The 15,697-nt window shown below is 41.8% G+C and overlaps 1 protein-coding gene across 1 annotated transcript in view; it reads right to left on the bottom strand.

The window, feature by feature from the left end:
* cep83 (centrosomal protein 83) overlaps positions 1-15,697 on the bottom strand; it is a 73,459-nt gene that overhangs the window by 42,900 nt on the left and 14,862 nt on the right. The window contains exons 3-5 of the mRNA XM_073066017.1: positions 12,228-12,378; positions 5,241-5,333; positions 5,016-5,147 (exon numbers count right to left, since the gene is read on the bottom strand). Of these exons, the coding sequence (XP_072922118.1) occupies positions 5,016-5,147; positions 5,241-5,333; positions 12,228-12,378 (376 nt within the window). The remainder of the gene's footprint in view (positions 1-5,015; positions 5,148-5,240; positions 5,334-12,227; positions 12,379-15,697) is intronic.

Below are 15,697 nucleotides of genomic sequence, written 5' to 3'. Positions count from 1 at the left end.
GGCCTTTTAAGAGACTCCTGGATAGGTACAAGGAGCTTAGAAAAATAGAGGGCTATGGGTAACCCTAGGTAATTTCTAAGGACATTTTCAGCACAGCTTTGTGGGCCAAAGGGCCTGTATTGTGCTGTACATTTTCTATGTTTCTATGGTCTATGTAATCAAAGACCCCACCCCTCAGATATCTTCTTCTCATGTTTTCCATTGGCCTAAAAGCACACATACCACCAGGCTCAAGGACAGCTTCTACCCCACTGTTATAAGACTATTAAGTGGCTTCCTAGTATGATAAGATGGACTCTTGACCTCACAATCTCTCCCCTTATGATCTTACACTTTATTGTTTACCTGCACTGCACTTCCTTTGGAGCTGTCACCACCGGTTTTACCTTTTTCTATATCAATGCATACAATTTTATTTGTATGAACAATATACAAAATTAGCTTTTCACTGTATCTTGCTGCACATGACAATAAGAGACCAGTACTGTTAGCAATACCAATTTAATCTATTTTTATTCCATTGGAACATAGGAACAGTATTAGCTAGTCAGCCTTAGAACTTGCTCCACCTTTCAGCATAATCATGGCTGATCATCCACTTCAATAACTTTTACCCAAATCCCTTCATCTTTTTTTAGCATTATGAATTACATCTATCTCCTTCTTGAAAAGGACTAATGATATGACCTCCACTCCTTCTCTGGTCGAGAACTCCGCATGTCTATTGACCTGGGTAAAGAAATTCCTTATCTCAGACCTAAAGACCCCATATTCTGAGGACGTTCTGGATTTTCCAAGCATTGGAAACATCCTCTCTGTGCCTAGTCTGTCTAATTCTGTTGGAATTGTATACGCTTCCTTTCAAAATTCTAGTGAATTCAGGCCAAATCAACCAGTATCACTTTGTACATCAGTCCTGTCATTCCTGAATTACACTCCATTTGTGGCATGAACATCCTTCCTCAGAAACAGGAGATGAAAACTCCACATAGAACTCCAGAGGATTCTCACCAAGGTCCAGTACAGCTGCATCAAGACTCCTTGTTCCTATACTCCAATCCTCTAGCTATGACGGCCAACATGCCAGTTGCCTTCTTGACTGCTTGCTGCAAATGCTTGGTTTCAGTGACTGTTGTAGGACCCCCAAAGTCTAGCTGCATTTTCCCCTTTTCCAAAAACTATCACCATCTGTATTGTGTCTAAGGCCAGTGCTGAGGTCTCCTAGCTGTCCATCATTGTGCCACCTTTCTCATGCATTGATCTGGTTGGTGGAACAAGACATACCCTGGGATTGTGATGGAAGGGTCCATTACATTACCTGTAGTGTATGATTCAATGTCAGGCTGATTAGGCTGCGCTACCTCTCAATTTAGACATCATTCCCCAGAGGTCCATGAAGAAGATTTTGCAAGGTCAACAGCAGTATGAATGAATTTATCCAAATTCAAAGCATATATTAATGCTGCTCCACCTGTCCAATTTGATTCTTTTCCTTCTGTAATCTAGCAGTTATAGTACATTGAGTGCCTTGCTCAGCAAAGGCCAATGAAGAGTTAAATGATATTAATTTTTTTCTGAAAGCAAGTTTCTCAGCTGTCAACATCCTGGTTTCTGTCCCCACTGACTAAGGATCAACCAGAACTCTCTTCATCCGATTCACTGACTGCATATCCCACAGCCCACAGGAGCCTCTCTGCCTTTGTGGCGTGAGCAAAGAGACCACAGACTGAGCAGCTGTAAGGCTAGTTCACTCAAGGGAAAGGGATATATGTAATATAATTCTGCAATTGGTGTCCTTGCATGGCCTCACAATACCAATTTCCTCTGCAGATCTGGAAAATTTCTAGGCCAATGCCTTTACATTTTTTTACTAAACTACTACAAACTTCAAAATTAACAATTCCAGTCATAAAAAAAAGTTTAATGACCCCCATCTTTCCACTCCGCAACAAGCTTGAAAAAAAATGCACCAATTTCTCATTGTACAGATCTGTTGTGTTGGTGCCTTCAACTCAAAACTACACCATAACATCCAGGGTATTTTACTAATAGCACCAAACAGAGAATATTACAGCACATTACAGACCCTTCAGCCCAGAATGTTGTGCCAAGCTTTTAACCAACTCTAAATTATTCTAATCCTTCCCTCCTACATAGCTCTCTACTTTTCTAACATCAATGTACCTAAGAGTTTCTTAAATGGCCCAAATCTATCTGTCTTTGCTACCTTCCTCAGCAGGGTGTTCCACGCACTCATCACTTAAGAAACTTACCACTCACATATCCCATCCTCTGCATTTCTGCCCTGGGAACAAGTGTCTGGCTGTTCACTCTATTCAAGTCTCTTATCATCTTGTACACCTCTATCAAGTCACTTCTCATCCTCCTTTGCTCCAAAGAAAAAAGCTCTAGTTCGTTCAACATGTGCTCATAAAACATAATCCAGATGGCATCTTGATAATGCAACACACACAAAATGCTGGGGGATCTCAGGAAGTCAGGCAGCATCTATTGATATGAATAAACAGCCGACATTTCAGGCTGAGCCCCTTCATTAGGACTGAAAAGGAAGGGGGAAGATGCTGGAATAAAAAGGTAGGAGGGAGGGGAAGGAAGACAGCTAGAATGTGAAGTCAGGTGACTGGGAAAGATAAAAGGGCTGGTGAGGAAAAGATATGAAAGGAGAGGGAAAGGGAAGGAGGAGGGGACCCAGGGAGAGGTGACAGGCTAGTGAGAAGTGGCAAGAAGCCAGAGTATGGAATTAAAAGGGGTGGGAGAGGAAAACATTTTTTCTAAACCGGAAGGAGAAATCGATCTTCATGCTATCAGGTTGGAGGCTATCCAGACGGAATACAAGGTGTTGCTCCTTGGCACAAGAGGAGGCCATGGACAGGCATGTTGGAACAGGAATGTTTAGCCACTGGGAAATTCAGCTTTTGGCAGGTACTCGATGAAGTGGTCCCCCAGTTTACGACAGATCTCATCAATGTAAAGGAGGCCATATTGGGAGCACCAGATGCAATAGATGACCCCAGCTGATTTGCAGGCAAAGTGTTACCAAAAGGACTGTCTGGAACCCTGAATAGAGGTGAGGGAGGAGGTGAGTGGCAGGTGTAGCACTTGGGCCACTTGCAGGGATAAGTGCCTGGATGGAGATTAGTGGGGAGGGATGAATGGACAAGGGAATCATGGAGGGAGCAACCCCTGTGGAAGCTGGGTGGGGGGTGTAAAGATATGCTTATTGGTAGGATCCCTTTAGAGATAGCAGGAGTTGCACAGAATGATTTGCTGGATGAGGAGTCTCATGAGGTGGTAAGGACAACAGGAAATCTATCAATGGTAGGCATCCAGAAGATGGGGTGAGCATGGATGTTCGGGAAATGGAGGAGATGTGGGTGAGGGCACCATCAGTTGTGGAGGAAGGGAAATACCATTCTTTGAAGGAGAATGACATCTCCAATCTTCAATGACCTGGAAAGGAAAACTCCATAGTGGGAATAGATGTGACAGAAGTGAAGGAACTGAGAAAAGGAAATAACATTTTTACAGGAGATAGGATGAGAAGAGGTATAGTCAAGATAACTATGAGAATCGCTAGGTTTATAAAAGTTGACAGTTTGTCTCCAGAAATGGAGACAGAGAGATCAAGAAAGGGGAGGGAGGTGTCAGAAATGGTGGAAGTTGGAGGCAAAGTTGATGATATTGATGAGCTCAGCATTGGGGGCATGAAGCAACTCCAACACAGTCGTTAATGTAGTGGAGGGAGAGTTGGGAAGCATTAAGGGAGAAGACTTGGAACACAAAACTATTCTACGTGGGTGCCCATGGTTACACTGAGGCTGGAGAAAGTGGGAAGAGCCAAAGGAAAAATTGTTGAGGGTGAGGATCAGTTATAGGAGGCAACTTGAGAAATCTCCTCTGTACCCTCTCTGAAACTTGCACATCATTCCTACAATGAGGCAACCAGAATTGAACACAATATTCTAAGTGTGGTCTAACCAGGATTTTATAGAACTGCAACATTAACTTGTAAGTCTTGAACTCAATGCACCAATTATTGAAAGCCAACACACCATACTTTCTTAACCAATCTATCAACCTGTGCGGCAACTTAGAGGGATCTATAAATGTGGACTTCAAGATCCCTCTGGTCCTCCACACTGCTAAGAATCCTGCCATTAACCTTGTATTCTACCCTTAAATTCAACCTTCCAAAGTCAATCACCTATTGGTTGTAATGAAGTAAGACTTGCAATGAAATCAATCACTTCTGAATGCAAAGGAGCACCAGTGGCTCAGGAACAACCTGCTTTCCAACAATGAATGCAAAATATAATCAGAATGCTTGCGTCACTAATAAGGTATTTTCTCTAATGCTATTGTGGGTGCACTGTCACTACATTGAATAACATAGTTTGCAAAGCCCAAAATTACCTTCATCTCAAGCAACCTGGAAGAGACAGTAAGTGCAGATTCACCAATTTTAACAACACCCTGAGAAAAGGCAATAAAACACTGGGTCTAATTGAGCTAAGAAATTGCTTGCTTGCAAAAAAAATTAATCCACATCTGAACTGCAAAAATAAATATGAAAGGAAAATCTGTTTTAAAAGGAAAAAAGGAATTTTTTTAAAAGTCTAAACCTCTTAATAAAACCCCTCTTTTTTTCCCTCTCACTTAAGGAGGAACTTCAATATAGTAGAGACTGATGCTTGAAATTATTAATGACAGAAGCATGTGGCCACAGATAGTCTGATCCTTAATAACTTCCCCTCTGACCCCATGAGCAACAAGAATTTAAGAGAGCAGAATTGTGAAAAGCAGCTTTATGAGTGGCAAGAGGAAACAACATGGAAAACAACAACAGGCAGAAAGAGAAGGCAATAATGAATACAGAAATCTGGAGGCGTCCTACAAAGCCAACTGATGAACATTATGGGTATGCAGAGTCAGATTTATGGAAGTGACCAAGCAAAACAGGAGTTCATAACAGGAAATTAACATACAATTCTTACCTCAGCTTCAAATTTGATCACTTTCTCATTCAGGACACGTTCATTCTCTTCCCTTTGATGCTCCATCTCTGATTTTAGGAAAGTGTTTTCATATCGCATTTTATTATATTCTGCTCTGTATCTTTCAACTTCCTAAAACATTAAATGGTCTCCAGTTTCATATAATAAATTTAATCAATTAATCAAACTGTTAAAAGGAAAAATTGTCCTTCGCCTTATTCTCACCTCTTCTTGTTTTCTGAAGCGCTCTCGCATAGGTGCCTCTAGATCTTGTTGCATTTGTGATTTTAATATCTCCAGTTTTTGAGGTGTCACTATCTGGGCAGCAAAATATAGAAGGAATATAGAAGTCATCAAATAAATTACAGAAATAAGCTTATCTTTAAAAAAATCTTTTGTTTCCAAACATTGACTGATTTACATATAACACAGATTTAAAATTAGCTCCCATTCAAGGACATTCCAGTTTACTGCATTCCAGTTACTGACATTACCTTTCCTATTCTTTGCGGGTCAGGAAAACTTAATAGGTGTGCACACAGGTACTCTGTTGTATAAATTCACGTGTACTACTGCTGAGACAATAAACGTATTTGTGGTGATTACTGATTCTCTCTGCCTCCCTAACCATTATTACCAATACAGTAGTTAGATCCTTGTAACACCATGAGCTCACCTATTGTCAGGTCAATTTCAAAAACAGAATCAAGATTGCAAAGGATGGGGGCCTACAACTTGATACATTCCAACAATCTCCCACTATTTACTGATGTATTACAGATCAAAGTGAACCCATTTAGCTGATCAGATCCATCTTGACACCATATTCCCAATACTTCCATTCCTCTTCTCTTCTGTAGCTCTCCAACTTTTTCTCTTCAGTATGCTGAACAGAAGCTGGGAGGTCAATTGATAACTGTAAATTACTCTTATTCTTTAACTGCTTATTTACATTAAATGGTAATTTACAGCTATCAAGTTTTTGGGAGGTGCAACAAAGCAGTTAGCACCCATGCAAGCTTCAAGCAGACAGCACCCACCCAAGCTCAGATTCAAAACTAGACAGGCAACAACATAACACTTGTGCAGTGTTTTGCTGTTTTTCTTTGAAAGACTCTGAAAGTCCCCAGCAAACCAAAATTGTTACCTCAAGGTTTCTCTCAATACAATAACTCATGTAATAACTGGAACAGTTAGGGTATTTTCCATACTTTTTAGACATCTACTAAATTGTTTTGCCATTCTGTAAACCATGTGTTGTTTGTGGATTCCACCAATAGGATTAGCATACAGGTTTACAATCTATCAGTAGTTTAGTTTTATAAAACATTCTTAAAACATTTTTTTAAAACTCTAATGACCAATGTTACTGCGCAACCTCACAGATGTATGAGTTCTGAAATAAAAAATTACTTGACATCACATTAGCTCTGCTGCCCATATAAAGAACAGCAAATTACATATTTATTTGTTAGAATTTGTCATTACAATTCAACAATGAAATTGTGTTACTGAAATCTAAATACGTATATTATTCAAAAAATATCATGTTATGGCTATTAATTTACAATATACTGTATCAAATCAACAGCATCTGCTGTACCTTCAGCATCTTTTCCATCATGGTTTCATCTCCAAATAAACTCGATGCCTTTAATGCTCACTTTGACTGACAGAAGATGGAGGTACTTTCACAAAACTCCATAACCCCTGATGACACTGTGACTCCTCCTTCCCCACCTGGCCTACAGTAAATACCTGTGCTGATCAACTGGCTGGAGTGTTTACAGACATCTTAAAGTTCCTGCTTCAAGCATTCATCAATAACACCAAGTATGTGATAACTTACCTCAAGGACTCCATTGGCACTGGAACCTATCATAATGAAGTGTTTAAAGCATATCTACTCCTACCTGGAACCACTCCAATTTGCCTACCATCACAATAGTTCAACATCAGATACCATTTCAATGGCTCTTCATTCAGCTCTGGAACATCTAGACAATGTAGATGCATATATTGGGATGCTCTTCATTGATTACAGCTGAGCATTCAACGCTATTATTCCCTCAAAACTTAACACTGGGCTCCAAGGCCTAGGCCTCACTGTGCAACTGGATCCTTGATTTCTTCACTGGCAGACCCCAGTCAATACAGACTGGCAACATTTCTTTCACACTCACCATCAGCACAGGTGCACCACAGGGTGTGTGCTTAACATTCTGCTCTGCTCATTTCATACTTAACATTGTGTACGCTCCAATATTGTATTTCAAAGTGGCTGAGGAGCCCAATGTGGGAACGGCAGAATCTTCCAGAGTTGGGACAGATGCTGATGGGATGGTTGGTGGTTATTTGTGAGGTAGTAACACTAGTTCCACTGCTTACAGAGGGTTCTGTATGATCACTATCCAATGCTATTCTGAATGTTCCTTCAATGTTCCCAGCTTTGAGATTTCATGGGCCAAAGGTTTGGAGGAGTCAATGTGAATCTGAGCACATTTTTTTTTTCTCTGTTCACCCAGAAATCATCTCCTAAGGCAGTGCTTCGAATGGAGCATTTGTTTCAGCAGTCTGAAGGCAGCTGGTTAGAACATAGAAACAGAAAACCTACAGCACAGTACGGCCCTTTGGCCCACAAAGCTGTGCTGAACATGTAGTTACTTTAGAAATTACCTCGAATTACCCATACCTTCTCATCTTATACACCTCAATCGGGTCACCTCTCATCCTCCGTCGCTCCAAGGAGAAAAGGCTGAGTTTACTCAACCTATTCTCATAAAGCATGCTTCCCAATCCAGGCAATATCCTTGTAAATCTCCTCTACACCTTTTCTATGGTTTCCACATCCACATCTTTCCTTTCAGTTAGTCCAGACGAAGGGTCTCGGCCCGAAACATCAACAGTGCTTCTCCTTATAGATGCTGCCTGGCCTGCTGTGTTCCACCAGCATTTTGTGTGTGTTGTTTGAATTTCCAGCATCTGCAGATTTCCTCGTGTTTGCCTCTTCTCAGCCCAGTTTTGCATCCTATCAATGTCCCGCTGTAACCTTCAACAGCCCTCCACACTATCCCCAACCTTTGTGTCATCAGCAAATTTACTAAACCATCCCTCCACTTCTTCATCCAGGTCACTTATAAGAATCACAAAGAAAAGGGGTCCCAGAACAGATTCCTGAGGCACACCACAGGTGACCAACCTCCATGCAGAACATGACCCATCTACAACCACTCTTTGCCTTCTGTGTATAAGCCAGTTCTGGATCCACAAAGCAAGGTACCCTTGGATCCCATGCCTCCTTACTTTCTCAATAAGCCTTGCATGGGGTACCTTATCAAATGTCTTGCTGAAATCCATATACACTACAACTACTGCTCTACCTTCGTCTACATGTTTATTCACATCCTCAAAAAATTAAATCAGGCTCGTAAGGCATGACCTGCCTTTGACAAAACCATGCTGACTATTCCTAATCATATTATGCCTCTCCAAATGTTCATAAATCCTGTCTCTCAGGATCTCCTCCATCAACTTACCAACTGCTACAGTAAGACTCACTGATCTATAATTTCCTGGGCTATCTCTACTCCCTTTCTTGAATAAGGGAACAACATCTACAATCCTCCAATCCTCTGGAACCTCTCCCATCCCTATTGATGATGCAAAGATCATCGCCAGAGGCTCAGCAATCTCCTCACTCGCCTCCCACGGTAGCCTGGGGTACATCTCGTCCCAGAGACTTATCCAACTTGATGCTTTCCAAACGCTCCAGCACATCTTCTTTCTTAATATGTATATGCTCAAGCTTTTCAATCCACTGTAAATCATCCCTACAATCACCAAGATCCTTTTCAGTAGTGAATACTGAACCAACATATTCATTAAGTACCTCTGCTATCACCTCTGGTTCCATACACATTTTTCCACTGTCACACTTGATTGGTCATATTCTCTCATGTCTTATCCTCTTGCTCTTCACATATCTGTAGAATGCCTTGAGGGGTTTTCCTTAATCCTGTCCGCCAAGGCCTTTTCATGGCCCCTTCTGACTCTCCTAATTTCATTCTTAAGCTCCTTCCTGATTATCTTCTTGATCTCTATCATTACCTAGTTCTGTAAACCTTTCATAAGCTTTTCGTTTCTTCTTGACTAGATTTTCAACAGCCTTTGTACACCAGTCCCTGTACCCTACCATCCTTTCACTGTCTCATTGGAACGGACCTATTCAAAACACCACTCAAATATCCCCTGAACATTTGCCACATTTCTGCTGTACAGTTCCCCGAGAAACTGTTCCCCAATTTATGCTTCCAAGTTCCTGCCTGATAGGTTCATATCTCCCCTAACTCCAATTAAACACTTCCTAACTTGTCTGTTCCTATCCCTCTCCAATGCTATGTTAAAGGAGATAGAATTGTGATTACTATCTCCAAAATGCTCTCCCACTGAGAGACCTGACACCTGACCACGTTCACTTCTCAATACCAGATCAAGTACAGCCTCTCCTCTTGCAGGCTTATCTACATATTGTGTCAGGAAACCTTCCTGAATACACCTAACAAACTCCACTGCATCTAAACCCCTCACTCTAGGGAAATGTCAATCAATATTTGGGAAATTAAAATCCGCCACCACGACAACCCTGTTATTATTACATCTTTCCAGAATCTGTCTCCCTATCTGCTCCTCCATGTCCCTGTTAGTATTGGGTGGTCTATATAATATAAAAAAAACACCCAGTAGCATTATTGACCCCTTCCTATTTCTAACTTCAAACCACAGAGACTCAGTAGACAATCCCTCCATGACTTCCTCTTTTTCTGTAGCTGTAACACTATCTCTGATCAGCAGTGTCACACCCCCACCTCTTTTGACTCCCTCCCTGTCCTTTCTGAAACATCTAAAGCCTGGAACTTGAAGTAACCATTCCTGCCCCTGAGCCATCCAAGTCTCCGTAATGGCCATCACATCATAACTCCAAGTACTGATCCACACTCTAAGCTCATCCGCTTTGTTCATGATGCTTCTTGCGTTAAAATAGACACATCTCAAACCATCCCTTCTATATCACCTGCCTATCCTCCCTATCACACTGTTTCCAAACTTTCTCTATTTGTGAGCCAACATCTCTTCCTCCATCTCTTCAGTTCAGTTCCCACCCTCAGCGATTCTAGTTTAAACTCTCCCCAATAGACCTTAGCAAACCTCCCTGCCAGGATGTTGGTCCCCCTCGGATTCAAGTGTAACCTGTCCTTTTTGTATAGGTCACACTTGCCCCAGAAGAGGTCCCAATGATCCAGAAATCTGAATCCCTACCTCCCCTGCTCCAATCCCTCAGCCACACGTTTATCCTCCACCTCACTCTATTCCTGTACTCACTGTCACATGGCGCAGGCAGTAATCCCGAGATGACTACCTTTGAGTTTCTGCTTCTCAACTTCCTTCCTAACACCCTTTCAGGACCTCCTCCCTTTTCCTAGCTATGTCATTGATACCAATATGTACCATGATCTCTGGTTATTCACCTTCCCACTTCAGGATATCGTGGACGCGATCAGAAACATCCTGGACCCTGGCACCTGGGAGTCAAGCTACCATCTGTTTCTTTCCTGCGTCCACAGAATCGCCTGTCTGCCCCCTAACTATGGAGTCCTCTATCACTGCTGCCATCCTCTTCCTTTCCCTACCCTTCTGAGCCACAGTGCCAGACTCTGTGCCAGAGACACGGCCACTGTTGCTTACTCCAGGCAGGTCCCGTTCCCCCCCCCCCCCCAACAGTACTCAAACAGTACTTATTGTTAAGGGGGACAGCCACAGCAGTATTCTCTGGTATCTGACTCTTGCCCTTCCCTCTCCTGACTGTTACCTACTTATCTGTCTCCCGAGGCCCGGGTGTGACTACTTGCCTATAGCTCCTCTATATCACCTCTCTATCATTTTCCCTGACCAGATGAAAGTTGTTGAGCCGCTTCTCCAGTTCCCTAACATGGTCCTTAAGGAGCTGCAGCTCGACACACCTGGCACAGATGTGGCCACCTGGGAGTCTCCCAGACATCCCACATCTGACACTCAGTACAGAACACCGGCCTCACACACATACTTTCTGTTTCTATTCCTCATAGGTAACTTACCTCACCTCGACTCATTACTGCCGAAGCCCGAATGAGCCAAAGCCCTACCACTCTGCCCCAGATCACTCCGTTGTTGGTTCAAATTGTCCAACTGAGAACAGCTAGAGTCTTGATGTTTTGACTGCTGGTCCTGGAGAGGATGTTAACACAGCTTCGCAAATCATATTGATAAATTTGTAGGATTTTGTGGACACAGCGCTGGTGGTATTTTTCCAGATCTTTGAGTTACTTGCTCTAAGTAATTCAGGTCTCAGAAGCATCTAATGCAACAGGTTCACTGCTACCTGGTTGACCCTGAGCTTCCTGACAGGTTATTTTCTAGTGACTGTGCAAAACAAGGAAAAAGCTGCTAATGATTTTGTATTTCTTGTGACACACTGGCTTATCTCATGATATAAATGCATAACTTAATTTCTTGTATGCACAGTTTTCACGAGCATCTAGTAATGAAGATTTAGTAATAGTTGATTTGTAAAATTTAGTTCAATTTTATTTTAAATTCAGATTTATTTATCACATGTACATCAAAACATACCATGAAATGCATTATTTGAATTACCAACCAGTACACCCAGGTGTGTGCTAGGGGCAGCCGCAAGTGCAGGTTCCCAAATTCATGCTCATCTAACTGAAAACTCTTCTTAAATCAATCAGGTTTCAGACCCCACCACTCACCAGACAACTGTTTAAAACATATCATTCACAACTTTTGGTGTTAATTATCACTTTATCATGGGCTTCAGATAACACATCTATGACTTCACTGAGACTGCCTCTTTCCATTTCCATAAGTGTCCACTCTGACCTTCCTTAACTTGCTAGCTATTAAAACCCACTTCCTTGATATTTCCCTTGGCTGTGGAGTCTAGAATCAGGGTCATGAATCTCTTTCATCCCTTAAGACACTCCATTAAATTCATCTCCCTGTACTAATTTTTGATAATTTGCTCTATACCTCCTAACATGTTTGGACAACAATTTATGTCTAAGTACATTCTCTTAAAACACCTTGGGATCTTTTGCAATCTTAAATTTTTAGATTGTTGATTAGAATTTTATTTGATGAGAACTACAACGTCACCTGCATTTTCAGTTCCTCATGTTCTCTTGTTTTATCTAATAATTCCCCACGAAGTTCAGCAAGAAGTAGTTGAAATTTCTCGTGAGTGATTTGTTTGTCCGTCTCCATTCGTCTTAGCTCATTCTGGGCTTTTGTATATTCATTCTGCAACCTGCAGCAGTAGCAAACCAGTTTTTACATGAGTCTTGCAAATCCACATACAAAAGAAAATTCACAGTTCTGTAATCCATCAGAATGAAGTATTTATTTCACTAATATTTCCTCTGTACACTCATTACAAAGGACATGTTTTTTGACCTGAAGGTATTCTTTGTTAATATTATAAGCATGTCCAAATTTCCTCACCCTTTTCATCTAGGCAATTGAACTATATTTCTGCACTGCTTCCTACATCTAGTCACTCTTGCCGTTACACGGTGTCTAGAACTATATCATACTAGTCCAGCCAGAGTCACTGTCTAAGATTCCTCTGATTTTCCTGTTATGCCTTATTGTTTGAGTACAATCCATAAAAATACATAGCAGTGTTCTGCATCCAGGAGTAATTTAAAACTCCTTGTTTTAAATTCCAGTGCAGTAAGCCAATTATCACGTTTAGCTCAATGGCCCTCTGTGCCCAGTTTCAGTTATGACCCATGTCTCATAGAAACATAGAAAATAGATGCAGGAGTAGGCCATTCAGCCCTTCGAGCCTGCACCACTATTCAGTATGATCATGGCTGATCATCCAACTCAGACCCCTGCTCCTGCTTTCTCTCCATACCCCCGATCCCTTTAGCCAAAAGGGCCATATCTAACTCCCTCTTAAATATAGCCAATGAACTGTTTCCTGTGGCAGAGAATTCCACAGATTCACCACTCTCTGTGTGAAGAAGTTTTTCCTCATCTCGGTCCTAAAAGGCTTTCCCTTTATCCTTAAACTGTGACCCCTCGTTCTGGACTTCCCCAACATTAGAAACAATCTTCCTGCATCTAGCCTGTCCAATCCCTTTAGAATTTTATACGTTTCAATAAGATGCCTCCTCAATCTTCTAAATTCCAGCGAGTATAAGCCTAGTTGATCCAGTCTTTCTTCATATGAAAGTCCTGCCATCCCAGGAATCAATCTGGTGAACCTTCTTTGTACTCCCTTCTATGGCAAGAATGTCTTTCCTCAGATTAGGGGACCAAAACTGCACACAATATTCCAGCTGTGATCTCACCAAGGCCTTGTACAACTGCAGTAGAACCTCCCTGCTCCTGTACTCGAATCCTCTTGCTATGAATGCCAACATACCATTTGCCTTGTTCACCTCCTGCTGTACCTGCATGCCCACCTTCAATGACTGGTGTACAATGACACCCACGTCTCACTGCACCTCCCCTTTTCCTAATCGGCCACCATTCAGATAATAATCTGTTTTCCTGTTCTTGCAACCAAAGTGGATAACCTCACATTTATCCACATTAAATTGCATCTGCCATGAATTTGCCTACTCACCTAACCTATCCAAGTCACCCTGCATCCTCTTAGCATCCTCCTCACAGCTAACACCGCTGCCCAGCTTCGTGTCATCTGTAAATTTGGAGATGCTGCATTTAATTCCCTCGTCTAAATCATTAATATATATTGTAAACAACTGGGGTCCCAGCACTAAGCCTTGCGGTACCCCACTAGTCACTGCCTGCCATTTTGAAAAGGTCCCGTTTACTCCCACTCTTTGCTTCCTGTTTGCCAACCAATTCTCTATCCACATCAATACCATACCCCCAATACCGTGTGCTTTAAGTTTGCACACTAATCTCCTGTGTGGGACCTTGTCAAAAGCCTTTTGAAAATCCAAATATACCACATCCACTGGTTCTCCCCTATCCACTCTACTAGTTACATCTTCAAAAAATTCTATAAGATTCGTCAGACATGATTTTCCTTTCACAAATCCATGCTGACTTTGTCCGATGATTTCACCTCTTTCCAAATGTGCTGTTATCACATCTTTGATAACCGACTCTAGCATTTTCCCCACCACCGATGTCAGACTAACTGGTCTATAATTCCCTGGTTTCTCTCTCCCTCCTTTTTTAAAAAGTGGGGTTACATTAGCCACCCTCCAATCCTCAGGAACTAATCCAGAATCTAAGGAGTTTTGAAAAATTATCACTAATGCATCCACTATTTCTTGGGCTACTTCCTTAAGCACTCTGGGATGCAGACCATCTGGCTCTGGGGATTTATCTTCCTTCAATTTACCTAACACCACTTTCCTACTAACATGTATTTCCTTCAGTTCCTCCATCTCACTAGATCCTCGGTCCCCTACTATTTCCGGAAGATTATTTATGTCCTCCTTAGTGAAGACAGAACCAAAGTAGTTATTCAATTGGTCTGCCATGTCCTTGTTCCCCATGATCAATTCACCTGTTTCTGACTATAAGGGACCTACATTTGTCTTAACCAATCTTTTTTTCTTTTCATATATCTATAAAAGCTTTTACAGTCAGTTTTAATGTTCCCTGCCAGCTTTCTCTCATAATCTTATTTCTCTTTCTAATTAAGCCCCTCCTCTGCTGGACTCTGAAATTCTCCCAGTCCTCAGGTGTGCCACTTTTTCTGGCTAATTTGTAAGTTTCTTCTTTGGAATTGATACTATCCCTAATTTCCCTTGTCAGCCACGAGTGCACTACCTTCCCTGGTTTATTCTTTTGCCAAACTGGGATGGACAATTATTGTAGTTCATCTATGCGATCTTTAAATGCTTGCCATCACATATCCACCGTCAACCCTTCAAGTACCATTTGCCAGTCTATCTTAGCTAATTCATGTCTCATACCTTCAAAGTTACCCTTCTTTAAGTTCAGAACCTTTGTTTCTGAATTAACTATGTCACTCTCCATCTTAATGAAGAATTCCACCATATTATGGTCACTCTTACCCAAGGGGCCTCGCACGACAAGATTGCTAACTAACCCTTCCTCATTGCTCAATACCCAATCTAGAATGGCCTGCTCTCTAGTTGGTACCTCGACATGTTGGTTCAGAAAACCATCCCCCATACATTCCAAGAAATCCTCTTCCTCAGCACTCTTACCAATTTGGTTCACCCAATCTATATGTAGATTGAAGCCACCCATTATAACTACTGTTCCTTTATTGCACGCATTTCTAATTTCCTGTTTAATGCCATCCCCAACCTCACTACTGCTGTTAGGTGGCCTGTACACAGCTCCCACCAGCGTTTTCTGCCCCTTAGTGTTATGCAGCTCTACCCATATCGATTCTACATCCTCCAGGCTAATGTACTTCCTTTCCATTGCATTAATCTCCTCTCTAACCAGCAACGCTACCCTACCTCCTTTTCTTTCCTGTCTATCCCTCCTGAATTTTGAATATCCCTGGATATTGAGCTCCCATCCTTGGTCGCCCTGGAGCCATGTCTCTGTGATCCTAACTATATCATATTCATTAATAACTATCTGCACATTCAATTCAT

This window comes from Hemitrygon akajei, chromosome 14 (genome assembly GCF_048418815.1).
Source record: "Hemitrygon akajei chromosome 14, sHemAka1.3, whole genome shotgun sequence".
Taxonomy (NCBI): Eukaryota; Metazoa; Chordata; class Chondrichthyes; order Myliobatiformes; family Dasyatidae; genus Hemitrygon; species Hemitrygon akajei.
Note: the sequence above shows the minus strand (reverse complement) of the source record. Positions and strands in the feature narration are given on the sequence as shown.